Below are 25,869 nucleotides of genomic sequence, written 5' to 3' on the forward strand. Positions count from 1 at the left end.
GGTGGAGGCAGAGGAGACTTATTGAGAAGGGGCTGCTGAGTCTGACCCGGTGTGCCTGCCCCTTAACAGGTGGACATCTTCAACAAGGAGTTGCTCCTCATTCCAATCCACCTGGAGGTCCACTGGTCTCTGATCTGTGTGGAAGTGAAGCAGAAGAAAATCACCTACCTGGACTCCCAGCGCACCCTCAACCGGAGGTGCCCCAAGGTAAAGGGCTGGGTGGGTGGGCCATAAGCAAGGAGCCCCTCCCCTTCCTCCTCCTCCTCCTATGATAGCTCCTACAGTCGCTATTCATTTGGACCAGTTTGAAACTGGGCTGCCACAGCTTCTGTCAAAGAGCCGGGGTGGATGCGGAATCCTCCAGGGATTCTCTTGGGCCGCCGTCCCCCACAGTTCCTTGAAGGGTGAGAGCCCTGGATGCATAGAACCCCCACTATCAGTGAACTCCTCTGAAAAGCAGTCACCGGGGAATCGCGTGCGGGCAAAGCGTTGCTGTAGGACCCAGGTTCCGCTCCTGGCTTTCCACCCTTCTGCTTGGCCCCTGTGAGAACAAGATGCTGGACTAAGCGGGCAGCCTCTGTCCTGATCCACCTTCTTAGGTTCCTGTTGCATTTATTTCCTTCATACGCCACCTTTTCACCAAGGTGCTCAAGGTTGGCCTGTATCTGGTTCTCCTACTCTTTGAACCCCCCACAACAACCCTGTGAGGTGGGTTAGGCTGGAAGAAGGCAGCAGGCCCCAGGGTCGAACCCAGCGAGCTCCGTGGCCGGCTGGGGATTTGAACCTGGGTCTCCTTGGTTCAGCGCTCTAACCCCTGAGCCACACTGACTCTCAAGGCCGAAGGCTGTCTGAAGATTGGGTGGGGACCTCCGAGGATGACGGTGCCTTAAGGGCTCCATGATGATGATGATATTAATAATAATTTTTATATATCCCACCCATCTGACTGGGTTTCCCCAGAAATATTTCGGGGGTGGGCAGGGGAAGGACTAGAGACCATGTGAAAAATGAACATAATATTATTGTTATTGAAAAAGCGCGGCTAGACATTCTGTTGTTGTGCCTATTATTATTAGTAGTAGTAGTAGTAGTAATAATACCCCGCCCATCTGGCTGGGTTTCCCCAGCCACTCTGGGCGGCTTCCATCAAAATATTAAAAACACGATAAAACATCAGACATTAAAAACTTCCCTAAACAGGGCCCTCAGATATCTTCTAAAAGTCAGATAGTTGTTTATTTCCCTGACATCTGATGGGAGGGCGTTCCACAGGGCGGGTGCCACTACCGAGAAGGCCCTCTGCCTGGTTCCCTGTAACCTCACTTCTTGTAGGGAGGGAACTGCCAGAAGGCCCTCGGAGCTGGACCTCAGGGTCAGGGCTGAACAGTGGGAGTGGAGACACTCCTTCAGGTATACTGGGCTTTAAAGGTCAGCACCAACACTTTGAATTGTGCTCTGAAACGTCCCGGGAGCCAGTGTAGGTCTTTCAGGTCCGGTGTTATATGGTCTCGGCGGCCGCTCCCAGTCACCAGTCTGGCTGCCGCATTCTGGATTAGTTGTAGTTTCCGGGTCGCCTTCAAAGGTAGCCCCACGTAGAGCGCATGGCAGTAGTCCAAGTGGGAGATAACCAGAGCATGCACCACTCTGCCAAACAGTCTGCAGGCAGGGAGGGTCTCAGCCGGCGTACCAGATGGAGCTGATAAACAGCTGCCCTAATTTTATTATTTGTACCCTGCCCATCTGACTGGGTTGCCACAGCCGCTCTGGGTGGCTTCCAACATGTGCAAAAACCTGCTTGCGAGGAGGGGGTGAGGGTGGTCTAGCTAAGTGTTTCCCAACCTTGGGTCTCCAACTGTTTTCGGACTACAATTCCCATCATCCCTGACCCCTGGTCCTGCTAACTAGGGATGATGGGAGTTGTAGTCCAAAACCAGTTGGCAACCCAAGGTTGGGAAACACTGGTCTAGCCATCCTGCCCTTTAGGAAGGGAGCTGAGAAATGGACCACTCTTCCCAGTGCTCACACTCGAAACCCGCCTGTTCTCCTTCCCCCCCCACAGCACATCTGCAGATACCTGCAGGCTGAAGCAGACAAGAAGAACCGTCCGGACTTCAGAGACGGGTGGAAAGGGGTTTTTCAGATGGTGAGTGGTATCCCTCCTCCCCATTTGCTCACCGGCTATGGCCATGCTCAACCCACGATAAGTGGGCCCCAAACGGCTGTTTAGCGCAAAGAATGGTGTTACCTGGGTGTGCGCCAGTGCAGAATGCTCTTGAGAGAAATGGGGGAATCAGGGGGGGGGGAGGTTTTGGGCAGGTCTCTCTTGATTTCCAAGCGGTCAAGGGAGCGAGTGACCCAGAGCGGGCCTGAGGGGCCTCCCTGACAGGAGAGGGATAGTCATTTCGTGCTGCTGTTCTCCCTCCTCGCCCTGACCCAATCTCCCTTTCGTTCCTTCCAGAACATCGCCAGGCAGAACAACGACAGTGACTGCGGCGCTTTCGTCTTGCAGGTGAGGCGGAGGGCGCAGGAGGGGTCTTGAGGTTTTTCCGAAAATCAACAGACACTTTGTGGCTTTCAGAAGGGGAAAGGTGCTATTTTCCCTTGTCTTCTCCATCAGCTGCCCCCTCCTTGGCCATAGACATTCATGCTGCCCAGGTGGTGGAAATCCAAGGACGCTGAATGCTGGGAAGATTCAGGACAGATAAAAGAAAATCCCTCTTCACACAGCTCAGGGGTTAAACTGTGGAACTCCCTCCCACAGGAGGCAGCGATGGCCACCGACCTAAATGGCTTTAAAGGGGGTTACAAATTTGTGGAGGAGGGAGGGCTATCGATGGCTGCTAACCTTCACACCTGGAGGCAGCAATGCTTCCAGGTACCAGTTGCTGGAAACCGCAGGAGCGGGAGAGCGGCTCATGTGTTCAAATCCTGATTGCGGGTTTCCCATGATGGGCATCTGGTTGGCCACTGGGAGAACAGGATGCTGGACTGGATGGGCCACTGGCCTCATCCATCAGGACTCTTCTTACTTTCACTGAGAGCCAGTGTGGTGTAGTGGTTAAGAGCGGTAGACTCATAATCTGGGGAACCGGGTTTGTGTCTCCGCTCCTCCACATGCAGCTGCTGGGTGACCTTGGGCTAGTCACACTTCTCTGAAATCTCTCAGCCCCACTCACCTCACAGAGTGTCTGTTGTGGAGGAGGAAGGAAAAGGAGAATGTTAGCCACTTTGAGACTCCTTCGGGTAGGGATAAAGCGGGATATCAAATCCAAACTCCTCCTCCTCTTATGACTGCCTAGGCGTAAAGAAAGAATCAAAAATTTCAAACCAGAAAGCATCACAGCCTAGAAGGACACATTTATAAAGAGCCAGGGCAGCTTTGAAGGAATAGTAAAGTATTGATCACACAGTGATTTCCTTTACAGATAATAAAGACATATAAGCCCCCCCCCCCAGTATTCTCTACCTGTGAGTTCCATTATTATAGGGAATAAAGGTTATATATAGCATTAAATGAAGGGACCCAGGTGGCACTGTGGGTTAGACCTAGAATGAATCTTGGAATATTGAGGGGGTACATAGTAAAAGTATAATGATATTAAATGGTGTTTATGTTGCGCATAAACCCAGGTGGCGCTGTGGGTTAAACCACTGAGTCTAGGACTTGCTGATCAGAAGGTCAGCGGTTCGAATCCCTGTGACGGGGTGAGCTCCCGTTGCTCGGCCCCAGCTCCTGCCAACCTAGCAGTTCGAAAGCACGTCAAAATGCAAGTAGATAAATAGGAACCGCTACAGCGGGAAGGTAAAGGGCGTTTCCGTGTGCTGCTCTGGTTCGCCAGAAGTGGCTTTGTCATGCTGGCCACATGACCTGGAAGCTGTACGCCGGCTCCCTCGGCCAATAATGCGAGATGAGCGTGCAACCCCAGTCAGTCACGACTGGACCTAATGGTCAGGGGTCCCTTTACCTTTACCTTTACAGCATTAAATGAGGCAGACATCTGCATATACTAATGGCACTAAGCAGCCATGTGTCTCAATCTTTCTGCAAGAGATAAAACCATGTGATATGCAGTGGAACCTTGGGTTGCGTACATAATCCGTGATGGAGGCACGCCCACAACCCCCAGTGTTCGTATCCCGCAGGGCTGCGTGGTACTTCCGGGTTTCCCGTGGTACGCAACCTGAAAACACGTAACCCAAAGCGTAGCCCAAACCCGAGGTACCACTGTATTTAAAAAGCAGTCATTCAAGTTCTACCCTTCAGTTGCTTTTAGTTTGTGAGATATCTTTTCAGGATAGGAGGTGATTTAAAAATAAACATTCAGGCATACAAGCTATATGTTGCTGTTGTATTTTCTCTCTGAAGAGCATTTTACCTTTTATAAAGAGCCTGTGTAGAAGGGCAGTACCAAACCATGTAGTAATTGCATCTGATCTTACATATAAGATCTGCTTTTACCTCACCCTGGTTGATGTTGGCTTCTCTCTTGCATCTAATGTCTGTGTGAGATGATCAGACTCATGCAGTTTTCCTATTAATTCCTATACGGAGTATCTTCCTTGCTGTGACGTTCTGACATGTCAAGTAACTCGTCCTCTCCAAAAAAACCGAGCGCTCCTTTCAAAAGTGTGATCCGGAGACTTGGGTCTTGAAAGGCAGCCAAGCAGCCACCTTAAAACTTCCTACACCATGGCTGTGTTTTCTCTGTTAACAGCGTCTGTATTGTTGTTTAGTCATTTAGTCGTGTCCGACTCTTCGTGACCCCATGGACCAGAGCATGCCAGGCACTCCTGTCTTCCACTGCCTCCCGCAGTTTGGTCAAACTCATGTTCGTAGCTTTGAGAACACTGTCCAGCCATCTCGTCCTCTGTCGTCCCCTTCTCCTAGTGCCCTCCATCTTTCCCAACATCAGGGTCTTTTCCAGGGAGTCTTCTCTTCTCATGAGGTGGCCAAAGTATTGGAGCCTCAGCTTCACGATCTGTCCTTCCAGTGAGCACTCAGGGCTGATTTCCTTCAGAATGGATAGGTTTGATCTTCTTGCAGTCCATGGGACTCTCAAGAGTCTCCTCCAGCACCATAATTCAAAAGCATCAATTCTTCGGCGATCAGCCTTCTTGATGGTCCAGCTCTCACTTCCATACACCACTACTGGGAAAACCATAGCTCTAACTATACGGACCTTTGCTGGCAAGGTGATGGCCAGGCTTTTTAAGATGCTGTCTAGGTTTGTCATTGCTTTTCTCCCAAGAAGCAGGCATCTTTTAATTTTGTGACTGCTGTCACCATCTGCTGTGATCAAGGAGCCCAAGAAAGTAAAATCTCTCCCTCCCTCCATTTCTTCCCCTTCTATTTGCCTGAAGCCTGCCTTGTAGAATTTTGAGCATAACCTTGCTAGCGTGTGAAATGAGTGCAGTTGTGCGGTAGTTGGAGCATTCTTTGGCGCTGCCCTTCTTTGGAATTGGGATGTAGACTGATCTTCTCCAATCCTCTGGCCATCTGTACAGCGTCTGTAAAGCTACGGCAAATCAGCATGTGAAGGTCTGCAAAGTTAAAAGGGAGTCCTCCTGCCCATGAAGGTTGGGGACTGCTGTTTCTGCTGCAAAAACAAAACAAAAACTATGCATTTAATTAAATCTACATCCCACCTTTTTCTCCAAAGGAGCCCAGGGTGGGTTGGCAGGCGTGTATGTCTGCATACAGACACTGCTTTTCAGGTGAATGTCATACAAGTGGCTTTAAAGCCCTAAACAGCCTCAAAGGCCCAGTATACCTGAAGGAGAGCCTCCACCTCCATCGTTCAGCCCAGACACGGAGGTCCAGCTCCGAGGGCCTTCTGGCGGTTCCCTCCCTGCGAGAAGCGGGGTTACAGGGAACCAGGCAGAGGGCCTTCTCGGTGGTGGCGCCCGCCCTGTGGAACGCCCTCCCATCAGATGCCAAGGCAATAAACAATTATCTGACTTTCAGATGACATCTGAAGGCAGGCCTGTTTAGGGAAGTTTTTAATATTTGATGTTTTATCATGTTTGTAATATTCTGTTGGGAGCTGCCCAGAGTGGCCTGGGAAACCCAGTCAGATGGGCGGGGTATAAATATTATTATTATTATTATTATTATTATTAGATGCATTAAGGCAAATAAGCATCATCTAATTTGCAGCCAGAAAGCAGGATTTCCCCCTTCCCGCAAAGAAAAGAGAGGGTGATCAGGAGGCAACCTCTGTTTGCAGCAACAGCAGCTCGTAATGTGGGCAGCACACAAGGCTGTTCTGCCTTCTTCCCCTTCCTCCAGTCTGGCAAGATTTTACTTCGAAACAACAGGCTTCAAAACGCTTGTGTGGTCTTGTCCAGGCATGGCGGAATCTCAGAAGCCGTTTTCTGGGGGTGGGGTGGGTGTCCGGACGGCAGGAACAGTCAGTCCCATTCCTGGAGGGAGTTGGCGCCTCCCCTCTAGCGAGGCTGTCCTGCAGTGTGCATAATCGGGTTCTCTACGTGGCAATGTTTGAGCTAGACGCACACACAACTTTTTTCTTTTTCAGTGCATTCATTGTGATTTAAAGTCCTTACCGCATTTGGGAAAAGCTCAGGAGAAGGGCAACCCAAATTATCAAGGGGATGTGGCGATAAAGGTCGCAGCCTTTGGGGATTTGGGGGGCCAGAGATAAGGCGAGTAAGAGGCAACAAGGTGGACCCAGGTGGCGCTGTGGGTTAAACCACAGAGTCTAGGGCTTGCTGATCAGAAGGTCGGCGGTTCGAATCCCTGCAATGGGGTGAGCTCCCGTTGCTCGGTCCCAGCTCCTGCCCACCTAGCAGTTCGAAAGCACATCAAAGTGCAAGTAGATAAATAGGAACCGCTCCGGCGGGAAGGTAAACGGCGTTTCCGTGCGCTGCTCTGGTTCACCAGAAGCAGCTTTGTCATGCTGGCCACATGACCCGGAAGCTGTCTGCGGGCAAACGCTGGCTCCCTCGGCCTATAGAGCGAGATGAGCGCCGCAACCCCAGAGTCAGACACGACTGGACCTGATGGTCAGGGGCCCCTTTACCTTTACTTTACCTTTAAGAGGCAACAAGGTGGAAGTTTATAAAATGATGTCCTGCACAGAGAAAGCAAGGTTTGCCTCCCTTTCTCGCGACACATTTAATGAAGTCGGACGTTGGAGGGTTCAGGGGAGATACAATAAAGTCCTCCTTCACACACAGTTAAACTATGGAACTCCCTCCCATGGGAGGCAGGGGTGGCCACCAGTTTGGAGGGCTTTAGAAGAGGATTAGACAAATTCATGGAGGAGGAGAGGGCTATCGAGGGCTAGCAGCCACGATGGCAATGCTCTGCTTCCCCAGTTGGGAGGCTGGAGGCTGGTTCTGGATAGCAGTTGCTGGACGATACAGGAGGGGGGAGTTGCCCTTGTGTTGGAATCTTGCTTGTGGGTTTCCCGTTGCGGAATCTGGCTGCCCACGGGAGTTGACGGCTCGACTGTATTTCTACGCCACTTCTCATTCAACTGAATCCCAATAAATGACAGTAACACAGCAGAGCGCTGTAGAATATCACAAGTACAGCAGAAATCGTATGAAATAATTAACATACAATTGCAATCTATAAAGCACTGCTAACAAAAGAGTGTCTACTAAAGAAGCTAAACATCACAATTGCAGCAAGTCCTATTACATCGTCATCACCATCATCATATTTTAAAAATAAATAAATAATTATTTATACCCTGCCCATCTGGCTAGGTTTCCCCAGCCACTCTGGGCGGCTCCCAACAGAATATTAAAAACACAATAAAACATCAGACATTAAAAAATTCCCTAAACAGAGCTGCCTTCAGCTGTCTTCTAAAATTCAGATAGTTGTTTATTTCCTTGACATCTGATGGCAGGGTGTTCCACAGGGCGGGCGCCACCTCCGAGAAGGCCCTCTGCCTGGTTCCCTGTAACCTCACTTCTCGCAGGGAGGGAACCGCCAGAAGGCCCTTGGAGCTGGACCTCAGTGTCTGGGCTGAACGATGTGGGTGGAGACGCTCTTTCAGGTCTACTGGGCCTTTGAAGCCGTTTAGGGCTTTCAAGGTCAGCGCCCAACACTTTGAATTGTGCTTGGAAACGTACTGGGAGCCAATGTAGGTCTTTCAGGACCGGTGTTTATTCTGAGAAGAGGATGCTAGACTTGATGGGCCATTGGCCTGATCCAGCAGGCTCTTCTTGTGTCCTTTAACCCTACGAGGGACAGGTCAAGCACAAGAGTTTGTGTGCCTAATTCTGAATACCAGCCTTCCCCAAGCTGGGGCGCTCAGGCTGTTTGGGACAACCCCTCCCATCAGGCTCCTTCAAGAAGTGGGCCTGTTGACGGAATCTCTGAATTGCCCCTGGGGTGGCTTACGAGCCAAGTGATATTTGCCAGCCTCCCAAAGTTAGGTGTTGTGGTTTTGTTTGTTTGTAGAAATTCAGGGTAGGGGGTCTAAGGGAATGCTTTCTATCACACCAGATTTGGAGCGGTCAGAAGGACTGAGACTGTCTCTCTGGTTCTTGGCAGCATGTGACGCGAGGAATCCCTTCTCTTAACGCCCCCTCCCAAAGCTGGGGAGAAGGGGGGGAACCCTGATCCGCTAAGCAGAGGTCCTCACTCTTGGTTGGGTAGATCATGCTCTTTGTGTGTGTGTGGGGGGGGTATTCAATCGGGCAGTGCGCCCCCAGCAGCACAGCCACCACCTTCCTCCTTCTGTGGAAGAAAAATTACGCCTCAACGCTGCGATTAGGGGTGAAAGTGTTGTTTAAGACTTTTCCAAGCTGATCTGTCGGGCCTCCCGATTACATACAGAACTGAACAGCTTTTATAGGAATGGCAAACTTATCCCAACCTGGATGGTAGACGAGAAATGAGCATTGCAGGAAAAAAGCACAGGAACGCAGCATCGCTGCTCAAATCCTGCTTGCTGGCTTCGAAAGCACGCCAGTGCAAGTAGATAATGCAGCAGCTAAAAAAGCCAATGCATTTCTGGGCTGCATCAGTAGGAGTATAGCATCTAGATCAAGGGAAGTAATAGTACCACTGTATTCTGCTCTGGTCAGACCTCACCTGGAGTACTGTGTCCAGTTCTGGGCACCACAGTTCAAGAAGGATACTGACAAGCTGGAACGTGTTCAGAGGAGGGCAACCAAAATGGTCAAAGGCCTGGAAACGATGCCTTATGAGGAACGGCTTAGGGAGCTGGGCATGTTTAGCCTGGAGAAGAGAAGGTTAAGGGGTGATATGATAGCCATGTTCAAATATATAAAAGGATGTCATATAGAGGAGGGAGAAAGATTGTTTTCTGCTGCTCCAGAGAAGCGGACACGGAGCAATGGATTCAAACTTCAAGAAAGAAGATTCCACCTCAACATTAGGAAGAACTTCCTGACAGTAAGAGCTGTTCGGCAGTGGAATTTGCTACCAAGGAGTGTGGTGGAGTCTCCTTCTTTGGAGGTCTTTAAGCAGAGGCTTGACAGGCATATGTCAAGAATGCTCTGATGGTGTTTCCTGCTTGGCAGGGGGTTGGACTGGATGGCCCTTGTGGTCTCTTCCAATTCTATGGTTCTATAAATAGGTACCACTGCGGCAGGAAGGTAAATGGCGTTTCCGTGCGCTCTGGCACTCATCACAGTGTCCCGTTGTGCCAGAAGCGGTTTAGTCCTGCTGGTCACATGACCCGGAAAGCTGCCTGTGGAAAAACACCGGCTCCCTTGGCCTGAAAGCGAGATGAGCGCCACAACCCCTAATGGGCACCTGGCTGGCCACTGTGAGAACAGGATGATGGGCCATTGGGTCTGATCCAGCAGGCTCTTATGATGTTCTTGGGTATATGCTGCTGATCCTCCTTTCCTTTCTCTTCCAGTATTCCAAATTCCTGGCGCTGGGCCTCCCCTTCTCCTTCACCCAGCAGGACATGCCGAAACTGCGCCGTCAGATGTACAAGGAGTTGTGCCACTGCAAGCTCACCGCGTGACGAGCTCTCTCTCCCTGTCTCTCTCACACACATACACAAAATACACAACACACACACACACACACCCTCCCAAAGACACACCGACTTGGACAGCCGGACACATGACTCCTCCTCCTCCAGCTTGACAGCAGCGCCTTCCGAGGCCATCCGATTTGGAGTGCACGGAAAGCGGGCAGGGGGGGTCCTTAGGTCACTGGAACTCTTGAGGTTTAACAAGCGGACTCGTTTTGGGGGAGGGGGGGTGTCGTTTTTAACCCGAGTTAACCCCCCTACCCTTTTTCTTCTTCATCTTCTTTTTCTTCTTCTTCTTCTTCCTGGTCTCTCGTTTTCTTTCGTTCGTATTTAAAACCGACCTCCGGAGGGCCCTTTCTCCGAGTTGGTTCTGTTGGGGAAGTTGCGGGGATGGGGTGGGGGGACACACGACGGATGGGTGGGATTGAGGGCGAGCGGGTGGGATCGGGGAAGTTTCTTATCATGTTCCGCTCCGGATCGGAGGGAGGATAGAGTCCAAAAACGAGGGACCAGGAAGGCAGGGACGGGGGGGGGGGAGGCATAAATTACCCTCCAGCCCACCCCAGCTTCTCCCCTCTGCTTTATCTCGCCCTGTTGGTTACTTGTGTTAGTGGATAATGTATGTTCTGGTTTCCCCCCCCCCTCTCAAGGGAGAGGGAGTTGGAACAGGGGAAGAAGGGGCTCCGGTGGGCGGGCAGGGGGGCAGGTTTCTACACTGGGGCCGAGATAACGGAAACAAGCATTTTTTTATACGATGGCTACCATTGTGGGTAATAAAAAAAAAGCATTCTTTGGAGAAAAAAAGACAGCCGCAAATGGATTTTCTAACCTCCTTGCGATGTGTGGCGTTACACAAGGGTGTTCTGTGTGTGCAGTATTACAAGGCGAGGAAAAGAGTTTTGCACCTCCTGTCCTAGATCTGCTTTTAAAAAAAAACAATATATAAAGAGAGAGAAACAAAACAAGGTCCTAAGCCTTTGTGGTGGAGAACACTGTCTGCTGGGGAAGTTGATGGGGGGGGGGTTGAGCGGGGGGGGGGGGTTACACCGGAGGTCGGAAGGCAGCTCCATGTGTTGTGATCACACATGGTGCACAATAGCTCTCTCTTTTCTGCCGGCCCTGTTTAGTTATTGCACTTTTTCCACCTTTTCCTCTGAGCTCAAAGTGGCATACACGATTCTCCACATCCCCCCCCCCAATTCTTCATCTTATCCCAACAACCCTGCAAGGTAGGCTAGGCTGAGAAAAGCAGCAGCTGGCCCAGGGTCACCCAGTGAGCAGCGTGACCGAGGGGGGGGGTGGATTTGAATCCTGGTCTGTCCCAGATCCTAGTCCAACACACTAACCACCACTGGCTCTCCATTGGAGGAAACACAGGCATTGTGGTGGGAGAGAGGATAGTGGGAGAGCCATTCTAAAATCAGAGCCAAGCATTATGAAAGCGGGTGTGTGCTCATTTGGGGGGGCTGGAGCAAATTCCCCACAATATGAATGTGGAACGTTCCAACATTGATCTCGGCTAAATATATAGTGTGTGTGTGTTCGTGGGGCATCTTTCTTGGGCATCACCCCCATGGGTGCAAAAATCCTGCTGACTATCTGGTTTTTGCTGCACTATTTGTTTTCCTTGAACCCAGTCCTGCCTGTAGTGACTCATCTTCTGGATTGAAAGCCTGTGTGCTTTTTCTCCTCCACAACAGCTCTGGGAGTGAGTCACTTGGGTTTCTCAGAGCCTAAACGGGGCCAGGAACCTTTTCTAATCCAGCTCAAAATACTCTGGCCACTGGTTTCTTCCTCCTGGAAGGGCATAGGCCTTGGATGGCTCTTTCCTGGACCAGGGAGGCGGGCCAGGGCTTGAATTATAAAAATACTTATGTACCACTGTATCGCAAAAAAAATAAGTATTGAAGCGGTCTGCAAGAATACCTATGCACTGTAAAATCAACTAACCATTGCAGAAAGGTGGTCTCAATTGCCTGCACATCCCTGGAAGCGCAGAAATGTTTTCAGCAGGTGCTTAAAGCTGCCACAAAAGCCGTCAGTGGCAGAGAGTCCCACAGGAACGGACCAAAGACACAAAAGGCTCGGTTTCTTGACATGAATACATGCCCCGCAGATCCAGGAGACAACCAACGAAGTTCCTTCAGATAATCTCAGTGATCAAGCTAAAGTATCAAAGGATCCAGAAAGTCCCTAAACTTACGCCATTGGACCTGGCTTGGTTTTAAGGGTAGCATAAAATTTGGCAGCAACCTGGAGCTTCTCAGATGCTAGGAAAGCTTAGGTCTGCCTCTGGTGTTTCCATTGTTGTTGATTTTATACATTTGTATCCTAGATTGGTGGCAGAGACCATATAACACCGGTCCTAAAAGACCTACATTGGTTCCCAGAACGTTTCCAAGCACAATTCAAAGTGTTGGGGCTGACCTTGAAAGCCCTAAATAGCCTCGGCCCAGTATACCTAAAGGAGCATCTCCACCCCCATCGTTCAGGCCAGACACTGAGGTCCAGCTCCGAGGGCCTTCTGGTGGTTCCCTCCCTGCGAGAAGTGAGGTTGCAGGGAACCAGGCAGAGGGCCTTCTCGGTGGTGGCGCCCGCCCTGTGGAACGCCCTCCCATCAGATGTCAAGGAAATAAACAACTATCTGACTTTTAGAAGACATCTGAAGGCAGCCCTGTACAGTATTGGGAAATTTTAAATGTCTGATGTTTTACAATTTTTTAATGTTATGTAAACCGCTCAGGGTATAAATAATAAAATTATTATCATTATGCTGCCCTTCATCTGAAGATCCCAGGGCGGTTCACAACAGAAACATACAAAATGAGAATACAAAATAAAATGAAAACACTTGCAAAAGATGGGAGGAGACAATGCCTGGTCCCCCAGATGCTGTGGGGACCCCATCCTCGATTATTGGCGATGCTGACCGGGGCTGATGGATGCTGGCAAGTCCAACAGGTCCCTCAGCTCTCTGCATTTTGCCTTCCAAAAACTGAAAGTGCCTTGGCACGCTGGATCAGTTGCAAGGTGGGCCAAGGAAGTTCAGGTGAGGATTTTGACTGCCTCGACAGCATCTCACCATTTTTTGGTATTTACAACGTGCCTGTTAAACGCTTCCTGTAATGGGCCCCAAAATCGTTTAAAACAGTAAAATATAAAAGGTGGTGGTTTGTTTTTAAGAGAGAAAACAACAGCTGTTGCAGCCCACCTTAGATCGGGCTGTTCACCTAGTCCGCCCCCGCACCCACCCACCAGTTGAATACCGAAGGCTTTAAAATAAAAATGGAGGAGGGGGAAGGAACAGGCCATTGGAGAAGAAGAGGGGGAACCCAGCCCAGTGGGTCGGTAGTGGTTGGTCCTGCCAGTGGGTCAGTAGAAGGGGATCCTGACCAGCGGATCAACGGGGGGTGGGGATCGGATCCATCCTCCCAGATACAAGAGGGTTTGTGGGGTGGGGGGAGCTTTCCAGTTTAAAAGGTGGAGGAGTCAGGAAATGAGTTTTTTGGGGGGGATGGCCCAAATTTTCCTGCCCAGGAACATCCACAGCACCTAGAAGGGGGCTCCCTTGTAATGGGCCGGGGGTGGCCTTTTGGAAAATATTTTGGCAAGGTTTTTTTGGGGGGGAGGGGTCTCAAAAAACACCCAGTATTTAAATTTCAGCCCAGCCCCTTTAACTTTTTTGGGGGGTGGGAGAATTTTACTACCCCCTCCACCAAGGCCTATATCACGTGGTGCTCTGCCCTCCCCGCTGGACAAAGGCAGCAGGCCCAAAATTCAGGCCCCAACGCCTAACCACGTGGGCCTTTTTCCTCTCCCTGTCGCCCCCTCCTAGAACCCGCCTCCTCTTTCGGGCGCCCGTTGGCCCATCCGTCGACTGACGCGGCCGGTGACCAACCAGAGTCCGGCGCTTCCCGTTGACGTCACGACGCCCGCCCGCCCGCGAGAGTTCTTTCCACCTCTCCCTTTTTTCCCCCCTCACGTCCCCCCCTCGGTTTGACGTCACCAGAGGACATTAAAAAAAAGAAAGAAATCCTCCCGTCACGGATCCCTTCGTCCAATGGGCAGGTGGTGGCGGAGAATCGCTGGCCAATGGCGTCTCCGAAAGTGGAAGAGGGGGGGAGCGGAGGGCCAATGGGAGCGAAGCCGGTCGGAGAGAAGCGCGCGGAGCCAATGGCGTGAGCCTGGTGGCTAGGCGGGCTCATGAGGAAGAGGGCCAATGGAGGAGGGGCCGCTGGGCGGGGCCCCGGCGGGTTGTTATAAGGTGGAGCGAGGCGGGCGGGGCTAGGACCTTTTCCCCAGGATGTCTGCGAGTCAAGAGAGCCGGTGAGTGAGCAAGCGAGGGAGAGTGCGCGCGCGGCAGGGCCTCCTCCCCACCCCCAACCCGCCATTTCGGTCCGTCTAGGCCTCTTCACCGCCCTCGCGCCCCAATTCCAAGGTTCCATCCGAGGACCGAACCATTACGGGGCAAAGGAGGAGAGGGAACAGGGAAAAGAGAGGCGCTTTCCACATAGTAAAAGGAGCGTGAATAGTTTCCTTCTCGCCTTCCTCCATTTTGTTCCCTCTCTTAAGACCCCCTCCTCGCCTCATTCCACGTGGCCGGCCAGGTCGTGGCCATCGCATTTTTCCCAACCCCATTTTCGGTAGTGGATTCGTCTTTTCCCCTTATGGTCTATGTCGCTTTGGGGCCGAGACCGTTTTCATCGCCGGGGGGGGGGGGAGAAATGAAAAGCAGGAACGGGCCTCCCCCAGCACCGGCGTGTGAATAAGAACTTCCCTCGCGAGAACCGCCGCCATTTCGCCGGGAGGGAACGCGGGGCGTCGGTTTCTGTAATGGCGTTGTCTCTTATCTTCCCCCTCCCCCTTTAGGGGGTTTATCTCCCCCAAGTTTTTTTTTCTTAAATGCTTGCGGGCGGTTCCATTTTTCGTCGAGAAAACGGGAGGGGTTATCTCTTATTTAAGGAATCTCCTGGGTTTTTTTGGTGTGCGGGGAACCGTTGAAGAGGAGGCGATATTCTTTCTGTGCTGAGTGTCCCCCGTGTGGAGGGCGAAGGGAAAAAAGGCGGCCTGTCCTTTTTTCCTCTCTCCCCCCTCCCTTTTTTTCAGCCATTTTGAGCATTTTCCTCTTACACAAGTTTTTCTCCCTTTTCCTCCGTGGTCTGCTCCTTTTTTCCCCTCCTCCCTTTCTCTGCATTTGGACTCGCCCATCCTTTCCCCGTTCCCCCCCCCGCCGGGGGGTTGGGCAATTCAATTTCCGCACCGCGCAGACTTGGCACGGGCGAGCCCATTTTAGAGTAAGGGGGGGAGAAGCAACGCTGCTTCTCTTCCCTCCCCCCCCCCCTTGCCGCGGGCGCGTCCATTTCTCCCTTCGTCCGCCGCCCCCCCATCTCCCGCCCTGCCTATTGTCCTGTCGCTTCGCATCCGGGAATTCTGCGCCCGTGACGTCACGGGCCTGTGGCCAGAGGCGCGGGGAGGGAGGAGCCTCTTGCCCTTAAAAGGAAAGCAGGAAGAAAAAGGGAGCCGGGAAGGAGCGGGAGGCACGTGGGGAGCGGCAAATGGGCCGCCGTGGGACACGTTAAGCTACGGCATCGCTTTCCTCCTCTCCAGCTATGACGGGGGGGGGGGCTGGGAGGAATAGCTGGAGTTGACAAAGGGACCTGTGGAACTCACAGCCACAAGATCAGGGGAGGAGAGAACAAGTGGGAAGGCTGTGGTGGTGGTAAACTTCTGACCTTCCAAGGTTGTGTTGCTGACCTCTAGTTGTCACATAAGGCCATTCCTTACATAAGCTATTGCAAAACACAAGTGCATTGGGGAGCCATAATATATGCAAGGGGTGGCGAGTGCATTGGTATTTTCCTGGTTGCTCATCTTGAGTGTTTCTAAAATGTTCTGTTGTTTTTCCTCTAGACCTAGAGACAATGGCCCCGAAGGGATGGACCCCGATGGTGTCATTGAGGTGAGAAACTACCCCTGTCCGGAGCCATTTGGATAACTAAATAGGGGGAAAACATACCATGATCTCTGTATCCCAACCAACACATTGGCATCCAGGTTGCCCAGATTACCCTTTTGGGGGCTTGGATGTTTCTTTTGAGAGGGTTGGGGCTTGGCTGAGGGAGTTCATCTTTCCCTGCTTCTTCCCTACAGAGCAATTGGAACGAGATCGTTGACAGTTTCGATGACATGAACTTGTCGGAGTCCCTCCTGCGAGGAATCTACGCCTATGGTTTTGAGAAGCCCTCCGCCATCCAGCAGCGAGCCATTCTCCCTTGTATCAAGGGTGAGGCTTAACTGCTCAAGCAGCAGCACACTTCTTCAAAAGGGGGTGGGGGGGCCCTGCGTAAAAGGAGGAGAGTATAGGGAAAGGCAGGCAGCGAAAAAGAGAGATTTCTAAGTTGACAGCTTAGCTTGCTGCCCTGGCGAGCAAGCATTTAAGCCCCATATAGCAGAATGTATGCAGCAAATGATCGAACTAACTTCTGCTTAGCTTGCTGCTTCACTTTAAGTTTAGTATTGCCAGAAAAGGGACTTTGCTGCATCAGATCAGCATCCAGTTCTCAGAGAGGCCAGCCAGATTCCCCAAACAGTAAAATCCTACAGGTTGGACCTGGGCATAACAACTGGCGTTCAGAGGTTCCCTTTATGCTTCAGGGAACGACTTCCATAGTTGGGTGAGGAAGTCCTTCCTTTTATCTGCTCTGTTTTGGTCTGCAGCCTGATGCCCTCCAGATATTTTGGGCTTTCATTTCCATTGAATGTGGCTGTCCTGGCTAGGAATGATGGGGATTTGTAGTGTTAAAAACCTGACATTGAGGGGTTTTTTTTCCTGATCAGCAATACTAGGCAGAAAGAAAGGAATTTTGGGAGATCTTTCCAAGTTTTTCCCACCCAACACTGCAAATGCCTTTCTCTGAAAGTAGCCATTCTGGTCTCCCTCACCCCCCTTGCTACTGGGCAAAGAGGCACCTCTGAAAGTGGTGACTGTCTTATATCTAGCAGGGGTACATAAACTTTACCCTATTCATCCCAGCACAGCGTTCCTCCCCGTGGCTGTCTGCTGGTTCATGCTGGGGAGACACTTAACCTGTCACAACTCCCTCTGAGGTTGGCGAGATGTGCTAGTTGTCTTTGTGTGTGTGTGTGACGCCGTCCTGCTTTCCTTCCACTCAGGTTACGATGTGATTGCTCAGGCCCAGTCTGGAACTGGGAAGACCGCCACTTTTGCAATCTCCATCTTACAGCAAATTGAGCTGGACCTGAAAGCTACCCAAGCACTGGTCCTGGCCCCAACAAGAGAGTTGGCTCAGCAGGTAAGCCTCGCTTTCTCTTTCCAGCCCATAGTAGTAATAATAATAATTTAATGTTTATACCCCGCCCATCTGGCTGGGTTTCCCCAGCCACTCTGGGCAGCTCCCAACAGAATATATTAAAAAAACACGATAAAACAGCAAATATTAAAAACTTCCCTAAACAGGGCTGCCTTCAGATGCGCACAGCTTTGTCTTGTATAAAAACACGTGTCCTCTTTTTGCAGGTGGAACTGAGGGCCCAAAAAACAAACTCCAGAGGTCTCCATTCATTCCTCTGGTTTAATGGGCAAAGAGGCGCCTTTATAAACTGTCTGACAGACAGAACGTGCACAGGTGAAGCTATATCCATAATTGCATTTCTGTACTAGGAAAGGCTGAACCTGTTGGAGTTTCTGCCTGCCGCACAGCTGTGAAAGGTGCAAGAACCCGGCTTCTCTCCCCCTTCCACCAAAATCTGAGCAGACAGGTGTAACATTGCAATGTAAATCAGCAATGCAGTGAATGAATTTGCATCATGGTTTGCTTTCCTGCAGGGCTTGAGACCTTTTTTAAAAATGTTTGTATTCAATTTATCTCCTGCTGTAAACTTATGGCCCTTGCTGGATCAGGCCAAGGCCATAAACCTATGGCCCATCTAGCCCCATATCCTGTTCTTGCATTGACTAGCCAGTTGCCTCTTTTGGGAAACATCCAAACAGGACCAAAACACGAGCATACTCCCTTCCTGCAGTTTCCCTCTGAATCCCAAGCATAGCTGCCAACCTCTGGAGGCAGAGCTGCGCCATCGTGGGTAGTACCCATTGATCACCCTCCCCATGAGTTTCTCCAACCTCTCTTAAAGCCATCTGACTCTGTGACCTTCACTGCCTCCTGAGGGAGGGAGTTCCACAGATTAACAGTCCACTGCATGAAGTCCTTTGTCTTCTCAAGTGACCTGACTTGCCTCCCAGGCTCCTGCTGTCCTCCCTTTGACATCTGTGTTCTGCATCTCCTTCCCTGGTGTGCAAGAGCATTTTTAAGGGGCTTCATTCTGTTTCTCCTGGCCTTGTCCCGCTTTACAAAGTGAAGGAAGGAATTGCTGCCTCCGCTCCAACTGTTCTCTTCCATCCATCTTCCCTCCCCCTGCTAGTTGACGAAAGAGGCGACCTGCAAAAAGTGGAAGCCTCTTTCTCTAGCAGGGGGACAGCAATCATCCCTGTTCATCCCAGCACAGTGTCTCTCCTGTGGCTGTTTGCTGGTTCATGCTGGGGAAACAAAAGTGTTGGCACCGGGAGGCCATTGCCCTTGACCAGCGCCAGAGAGTCCAGACCCCGCTAACAACTCTGCCCTTCTCGTCTTCCCATAGATCCAGAAGGTTGTGATGGCCCTGGGAGACTACATGGGTGCCTCCTGCCATGCCTGTATAGGCGGGACTAACGTCCGCGCCGAAGTGCAGAAACTGCAGATGGAGGCCCCCCATATCATTGTCGGGACCCCTGGACGCGTCTTCGACATGTTGAACAGGCGATACCTGTGTAAGTATTTGCATTCTTCAGTTTCCCTCCAGGTAGTAGCACAGAGCAAATCGGCAAATCATCTTACGGTCTTAATAATAATAATAATTTTTTATTTGTACCCCGCTCATCTGACTGGGTTTCCCCAGCCACTCTGGGCAGCTTCCAACAAAGATTAGAAATAATTAAAATGTCACACATTAAAAACTTCCCTAAACAGGGCTGCCTTCTTAGTAAATAAACTCAAAAGGGAGACAGGTAGGTAGCCGTGTTGGTCTGGATCGAAGTAAAATAAAAAAATTCCTTCAGTAGCACCTTAAAGACCAACTAAGTTTTTATTTTGGTATGAGCTTTCGTGTGCATGCACACTTCTTCAGATCGTGCATGCACACGAAAGCTCATACCAAAATAAAAACTTAGTTGGTCTTTAAGGTGCTACTGAAGGAATTTTTTTATTTTACTTCAAAAGGGAGAAAATGCAAAGAACCACTCGTAACGTTACGGCAGGTTGAAAGCAGCCTACGGTTCAGTGTTGGCTTGTTACAGGACATTGCCCAAAACACCCATTTTCTGCCTGTATTTTTATGTAATAAGTTTGCTAAATTGTAGTTATTACAGACCAAGCTTTCTCAATCCATTTGGCTGTAGTAGGCTGCCATAACCTTAGCAGCACGTTTAAGGTTAGACACTTGCTCTCTAGCAGCAGAGAACAAGCTGGCTCCATCTTCCCATATTTGAAGCGCGGGGTATTGGGTGGGATAGAAATAATAGGCTATTGGGCAGGGTAGAAATAATAAATTATTATTATGGATCCCCTAGGTCAGGGGTCCCCAAACTACGGCCCCCGGGCCGGATGCGGCCCAATCGGCCTCCCAATCCGGCCCGCGACGACCCCCGGCGCCCGCTGCCGCCGCCCGGTCTTACAGCACGCAGCGCGGTGACGATCTTAAAAATCGGCAAAAAATCGCCGAAAATCCTTTGTGCGCATGCGTATGGGCCTCTCCCGACCCAGAAGAGGTCATTTCCGATGCACTTCTGGGTCGGGGGAGGCCCATACGCATGCGCACAAGCGATTTTCTCCCGCCCGTGTGCGCATGCGCACGGGCGCGCACTCCTTTGCCCTCCGGCCCGCCCCACTGCGCGGTAAGTCTGGGGACCCCTGCCCTAGGTCTTCTCTTCTCCAGACTAGACACACCCAACTTCCTCAAGGCGTTCCTCATCAGGACTTTGTTTCCAGCCTTATCTCAGGCTCGTGTGACTTTGCTCTTGGCGGTAGAGTTGCCATTTTCATAAGCAGATCCATATCGCCCCTGTCTTGCTGTTCTGTGATGATCTCCCATGCGTGTCATCTGACTCCCATCAACCCCCCGTTTTTCCCTCCCGGTTGGCGTTCTGCTGTTCTGGGAGAGAAAGGTGTGGGTTTCGGAAGTGATCATAGCTCTTAAAAGATTCCTGAGAACAGCAGCTTCCCCCGGCCGCCGTCCCCTTGAGGAGACACTCTGTCTCTACCCCCCCCCCCCAAAGTCCTCACCAACACTCCTTTGTCTCTGCAGCACCCAAGTTTATCAAGATGTTTGTGCTGGATGAGGCTGACGAGATGTTGAGCCGAGGTTTCAAGGACCAGATCTATGACATCTTCCAGAAACTGAGTGGGAACACACAGGTACGGTAATTTCTCAGCTCGTTGGTTCAGACTCCCCAGGGGCAGAGAGTTCCACAGGGCTTGGCCAGTGGCGCCAAAAGCTTGTCGTTGTTAAATGAGCCTCGTTAGGTTCTTTAGATCTCTGTGATGGAAGGTTTAGGCCAGCTGTTTTAGGACTACAATTCCTATCATCCCTGACCACTGGTCCTGTTAGCTAAGGGTTTTTTTAAAAATTATATTTTGAACATGAATATTTATTGAATTTTATAACAAATAATGGAACAAATCTCATTCATGTTATTTACAATTATTCTCCCTCCCCCTCCTCTGGACTTCCCTCAATCTCCTCTCTGCCGAGTTATTTGGTTTTATTTATTTGTATCCTGCTTTTCCTACACAAAAATAAAATCCCTTATCCCATGATGATGGGAGTTGTAGTCCAAAAACAGCCGGAGGGCCAAGTTTGGCCACCACCATAGCTGCCAAGTTTTCCCTTTTCTCGCAAGGAAGCCTATTCAGCATAATGGAAAATCCCTTTAAAAAGGGATAACTTGGCAGCTATGGCCACCACTGTTAAGCAAACCTTGAGGTACCCTGGATCTAAATTGCTCACAGCTTTGTTCAAGGACCTTGAACCCGACTCATATACTCTCTGCCAGGTGATTTCCCCCGCAAGTACCCCGACTGCCTTGAGGGTACAAATGTATTGACTCACAGCCCCTCTGTCCCCTTCCAGGTGGTGCTTCTCTCTGCCACCATGCCTATGGATGTCCTGGAGGTGACCAAGAAATTCATGCGGGACCCGATCCGTATCCTGGTCAAGAAGGAGGAGCTCACCCTGGAGGGTATTAGGCAGTTCTACATAAACGTGGAGAGGGAGGTACGTGGCGACGGTTACACAGGGCTTATGGGGTGACCGGGAGGAGGTGTTGGGAGTGGCAAGAGAACCAGTCAAGGTGGCCCCTTCAAATAGCCTGGGGGTTCTCAGGGGGGCCTTGAAACGGGTTTAAATTTGGAGTGGGTGTTCTACTTTGATTGTAACTGCTCCCTCTCGTGCCAAAGGAGTGGAAGCTGGACACCCTGTGCGATCTCTACGAGACCCTCACCATCACTCAAGCCGTCATCTTCATCAACACCCGGAGGAAGGTGGACTGGCTCACTGAAAAGATGCATGCCCGGGACTTCACAGTTTCCGCCATGGTGGGTGAACGAGCCTTTTCGGGGGGGGGGAAGGGGAGTCCTGTTCAGGATTGTCTAATGGGGAGGTCTCAGTCTTATGTAAATTTGATCCTGTGGAAAGGGCCCAGAAAGAAGCCTTTAAACACAAGCCGTGTTAATAGGATTGCAGGCAGGAAACCGTGGTGGATAAGTGGCAATAAAATATTTTAAAAAACTAAACAAGATAGTGGTTTTTTCAATCCCACCACCTGATTCCCTATGCTATAAAAAGCATTGTTCAGAATAGGGGTTTTCACAACCCGCTATGTGCACTAAAATTGAAAGCAGTCGCAATTGCCGTCCTGCTTGCCTCAGGTTCTGGTCTCCCTCACCCCCCCCCCCTTTGCTACTGGGCAAAGAGGCACCTCTGAAAGTGGTGACTGTCTTATATCTAGCAGGGGTACATAAACTTTACCCTATACATCCCAGCACAGCGTTCCTCCCCGTGGCTGTGTGCTGGTTCATGCTGGGGAAACACTTAACCTGTCACAACTCCCTCTGAGGTTGGCGAGATGTGCTAGTTGTCTTTGTGTGTGTGACGCCGTCCTGATTTCCTTCCACTCAGGTTACAAAGCTATCTGAAAAAAAACATGCAATTCAGATAAACAATAGTGTCAATGCCATGTAAGAAACAAAAGATTATCCGAAAGTGAGATCAGGGCACAAACGAGATGATTATGTAATGTACATGATGCGAGAAAAAGGAAAAATGGGAATACAGTAGTACCTCGGGTTGCGAACGCGATCCGTTCCAGGTCGCAGTTCGTAACCCGAAAAGGTCGCAAACCGAGCGCGAGCGCGCCGAAAACGCTTCCGGGTTTGCGGAGTTCGTAACCCGAACTGTTCGCAAACCGAGCGGTTCGTAAACCGAGGTACGACTGTAGTCACGTTTCCACACCCCAGCAAAATGAGAAAGGCTTGTTAGGTTCTATAATTTTCCATAAACATACAAAGGAAGATTAAGGTGGTGCCTTCTTTCATTTCAGCATGGAGACATGGACCAGAAGGAGCGCGATGTCATCATGAGGGAATTCCGCTCTGGCTCCAGCCGTGTCCTGATCACCACAGACTTACTGGTGAGTGGGGCGTGGAAGGAGGACATCCGCTGAATGTTGGGTGATTCAGGAGAGGCTGAACTGTGGAACTCACTTCCACAGTGGGCAGTAACAGCCAAGGACAAATTCCCGGAGGAGAGAAGGGCTTCTCCAGAAACAACAGGAGGGGGAGACAGCCAGGTCTTTGTGCTCACATCCTGTTTGTGGGTTTCCCGTGTTTGTCCAGTTGGCCACCCACCCAAGGAGATTCCCTCTCTGCCTGGCTGGCGCAGTGCTACTGGCGGATTGTAGCTCCTTGGCACACGAATCGCGGGAGCTGCTCTTCCCCACGGCTGGCACCCGCCGCTATGGTGCCTTGCCCCACGTAGCAGATGCCCACAGTTGAAAACCTTGTGAGCATGACAGATTGATAACTGTTGGTAAAACCGCTAAACCTCCCCTCTTCTCATTTCCAGGCCCGTGGCATTGATGTCCAGCAGGTTTCCCTGGTCATCAACTATGACCTGCCAACCAACCGTGAGAACTACATACACAGGTGAGATCCTTTTTTTCCTCCCCCACACTTTCTGGCCCCTCAGGCTTACATTGCAGGGGGTTGGAAAGATAAATAGGTACTGCTGTGGCGGGAAGGTAAACCGTGTTTCTGTGCACTCTGGTTTCCGTCACATGTTCCGTTGTGCCAGGTGCAGTTTAGTCCTGCTGGCCAAATGACCCGGAACTGGACATAACCGCCCAGGGGTCCTTTTCCTTTACCTAATGGGCACCTGGCTGGCCACTGCGAGAACAGGGTGATGGGCCATTGGGTCTGATCCAGCAGGCTCTTGCGATGTCCTTTACTTACCTCCTGCTCACCCCCCCCCCCCCCGGTAAATACTATTCTCTTTCTTGCCACCTCTCCAGGATCGGCCGAGGGGGCCGTTTTGGAAGGAAAGGAGTTGCGATCAACATGGTGACAGAAGAAGACAAGCGTACGCTTCGCGACATCGAGACATTCTACAACACCTCCATCGAGGAAATGCCTCTCAACGTGGCCGACCTCATCTGAGCTGCCTCTGTAGGGGCTCACTGTGCCTGCGAGAACCCACCCCCCACCCCAATTAGGCACAATCCTCTTCCCCCCCCCAACCCTTATAAAAATACCTGCCCTTTTCTAATTTTTTTGAGTTTTCTTGCCTTTTGAATAAATGTCACTCTCTCTGGGGGCAGAATGACCTCTTAGTGTTTACTGGCGCCTTTTCTCGGTCTCCCCCCCCCCCCCTGCCCCTCTCTACTTGTCAACTTCATTTGGTAGCTTGCTTCTCCAGCCGCTGCCAGCCCCTTGGGACTTGGGGAGCAAATTCAAAATTGAACCCTTCAACAAAATCGTGGTGCTATAGCAGGAAAGGAAAGGCAACCACCCTCAGAATCAAAAGGGTGTGGGTGTTTCTGTTTTCTCCCGGACTTAAAATCATTGCTTCAGAGAAGGAGGGGGGGAGGAAATCACTGATTCAAAGCAAATTGCCAAGATGTTTTGTTCCCCCTCCCCTCTATGTATCTTCGAGATGAGACCTTTTCCCCCCAACACTTTAAGATAAAATCTAAAAAAAATTGAAAACTTTTCATACGGCAAAAAAATCTGTATGTGCAACCTTAAAACCTTTTTTTTTGTATAGCTATTATTTATTCAAAAGGAAAGTTACAGTGACCAAAATAAACGTGATCTTGAGAAAACTCTATGCGCCTTGGGTGATTTTTGTGAATTTTAAGAAAGGGAGGGGGTGCCTCACTTGAACATTTTCCTCCAAGAATATTAGTGCTATCAGTTCTTTTATCACGACCCGAAAGCCCTCTGCTGTCCATTAAAAAGAAAAAGCTATCACAGCATGGAAGCTTGCCACCACTTCCTCCTAAAAAAAGCAAGCTTCTAATCTAGACCTTGTGTCTAGCCACTGTGGCCAAATGCTATGGGTGCTGGAAGAGCAGGGTTCAAATCCCTACCTGGCCACGATGCTAGTTTAGGTTTTGAAGTCAGAAAATGACAGGAGGTGGTGCTTGATTTGGGATGGATCCTGTGACCCCCTTAACAGACATTTCCTCAGCCTGTTCTCATTGGGCAAGCAGAGCGGTGTGGTCAGCTGGGTTTTGCTAATGCACCTGGGAGCAGCTTGGCAGCCTCTGAACAGGGTCCAAGGGCAGCTCCACAAAAGTGTGCTGCAGTAGTCTAGGCTTGGCTGCCTGGCCTTAAGCCAGGGGTCAGCAACTGTTTTTCAGCAACGTCCCCCAGACCATGTGGTGGGCCAGACTAAATTTGGAGATTTATCTTAAATAAAAGGGGCACATTCTACTGTAAATTGGGCCAGATTGAAAAGGCAGTTGGGCCAAATGTACCCCCCCCCCAGGGCCTTAGATTGCCTACCCCTGCTTGAAGCAGAGGTGTGGGGAGAGGACTTTGGGGACAAAAGCCGGCTTGACCCCACCCCGCCCCCCAAATGGATGGGTCCTGCTTCCAACCCCAGACTTTCCCCATATGGGTGCCCTCCTGAGGCATGATGGGATTTGTAGTCCAGAAGATCTGGGGGCCAGCAGGTTGGCATAGCAGGGTGTGCCCGCTGTTCTTGAAGCCCCAGAGTTATCCTTCGTTACAAAAATCAACATTGCGATTTCATGTGAGATCTGCAGGTACTGTATAGGGTGGCGTGCAGATTTGGTTGATTAATGAAAACACTTGATGGAGTATGCTGAAATGGTAAAGTTGACTGGAAGACTCAAAGATAAGGACAAAAGAGACTTTTAAAAAGACTGAACCTTTTAGGTTATACCTACAGAAACAATGTAAATAAACTCAATTGCAGGGTTTGACTAAACACAATTAGCAAAATAAATAGATTAGTAAAAAGGTTAAAATGTTAGGACCAAATTAAGATAATCAGCAAGAGAAATGAATGCATAAAAAAAACCAGGAAGGGAAGTTTGGAGAAGTCGTGGGGAGGGGTAATTGAGAATTCATTTTGTGTTTATATTGTTGATTGTGATTTTGTTAAAAAAGATGTAAAATTTAATAAAAATGATTTACAAAAAAAAAGATTAATAGCGCTAAACGTTGGGGCTGTGTTGCTCGGAAAGTGTGGGCTTATGATTACTTTGGTTATATCTAATAATGTAAACCTGCAAGCCAAC

General features: G+C 50.4%; 2 protein-coding genes and 1 non-coding gene across 3 annotated transcripts in view; all 3 read left to right on the forward strand.

The window, feature by feature from the left end:
• The window catches only part of SENP3 (SUMO specific peptidase 3), a 29,126-nt gene extending 18,138 nt beyond the window's left edge, over window positions 1–10,988 (forward strand). Inside the window, exons 8-11 of the mRNA XM_035136396.2 lie at window positions 70–207; window positions 2,060–2,143; window positions 2,459–2,509; window positions 9,870–10,988. Of these exons, the coding sequence (XP_034992287.2) occupies window positions 70–207; window positions 2,060–2,143; window positions 2,459–2,509; window positions 9,870–9,980 (384 nt within the window). The 3' untranslated portion in view covers window positions 9,981–10,988. The remainder of the gene's footprint in view (window positions 1–69; window positions 208–2,059; window positions 2,144–2,458; window positions 2,510–9,869) is intronic.
• Window positions 10,989–14,285: 3,297 nt separating this feature from the next.
• On the forward strand, window positions 14,286–24,428 carry EIF4A1 (eukaryotic translation initiation factor 4A1). The gene is made up of 11 exons (XM_035135935.2): window positions 14,286–14,318; window positions 15,903–15,951; window positions 16,143–16,275; window positions 17,166–17,305; window positions 18,651–18,819; window positions 20,352–20,461; window positions 21,177–21,320; window positions 21,503–21,640; window positions 22,645–22,734; window positions 23,169–23,248; window positions 23,614–24,428. Exons 1-11 carry the CDS (start codon window positions 14,296–14,298, stop codon window positions 23,756–23,758), a joined length of 1,221 nt encoding a protein of 406 aa, XP_034991826.1. The 5' UTR covers window positions 14,286–14,295; the 3' UTR covers window positions 23,759–24,428.
• On the forward strand, window positions 20,119–20,258 carry LOC118095948 (small nucleolar RNA SNORD10). The gene has a single exon (XR_004693861.2). It is a non-coding gene; the product is annotated as a small nucleolar RNA SNORD10 (small nucleolar RNA).
• Window positions 24,429–25,869: the final 1,441 nt, after the last annotated feature.

The sequence above is a fragment of the Zootoca vivipara genome, chromosome 13, assembly GCF_963506605.1.
Source record: "Zootoca vivipara chromosome 13, rZooViv1.1, whole genome shotgun sequence".
NCBI lineage: Eukaryota > Metazoa > Chordata > Lepidosauria > Squamata > Lacertidae > Zootoca > Zootoca vivipara.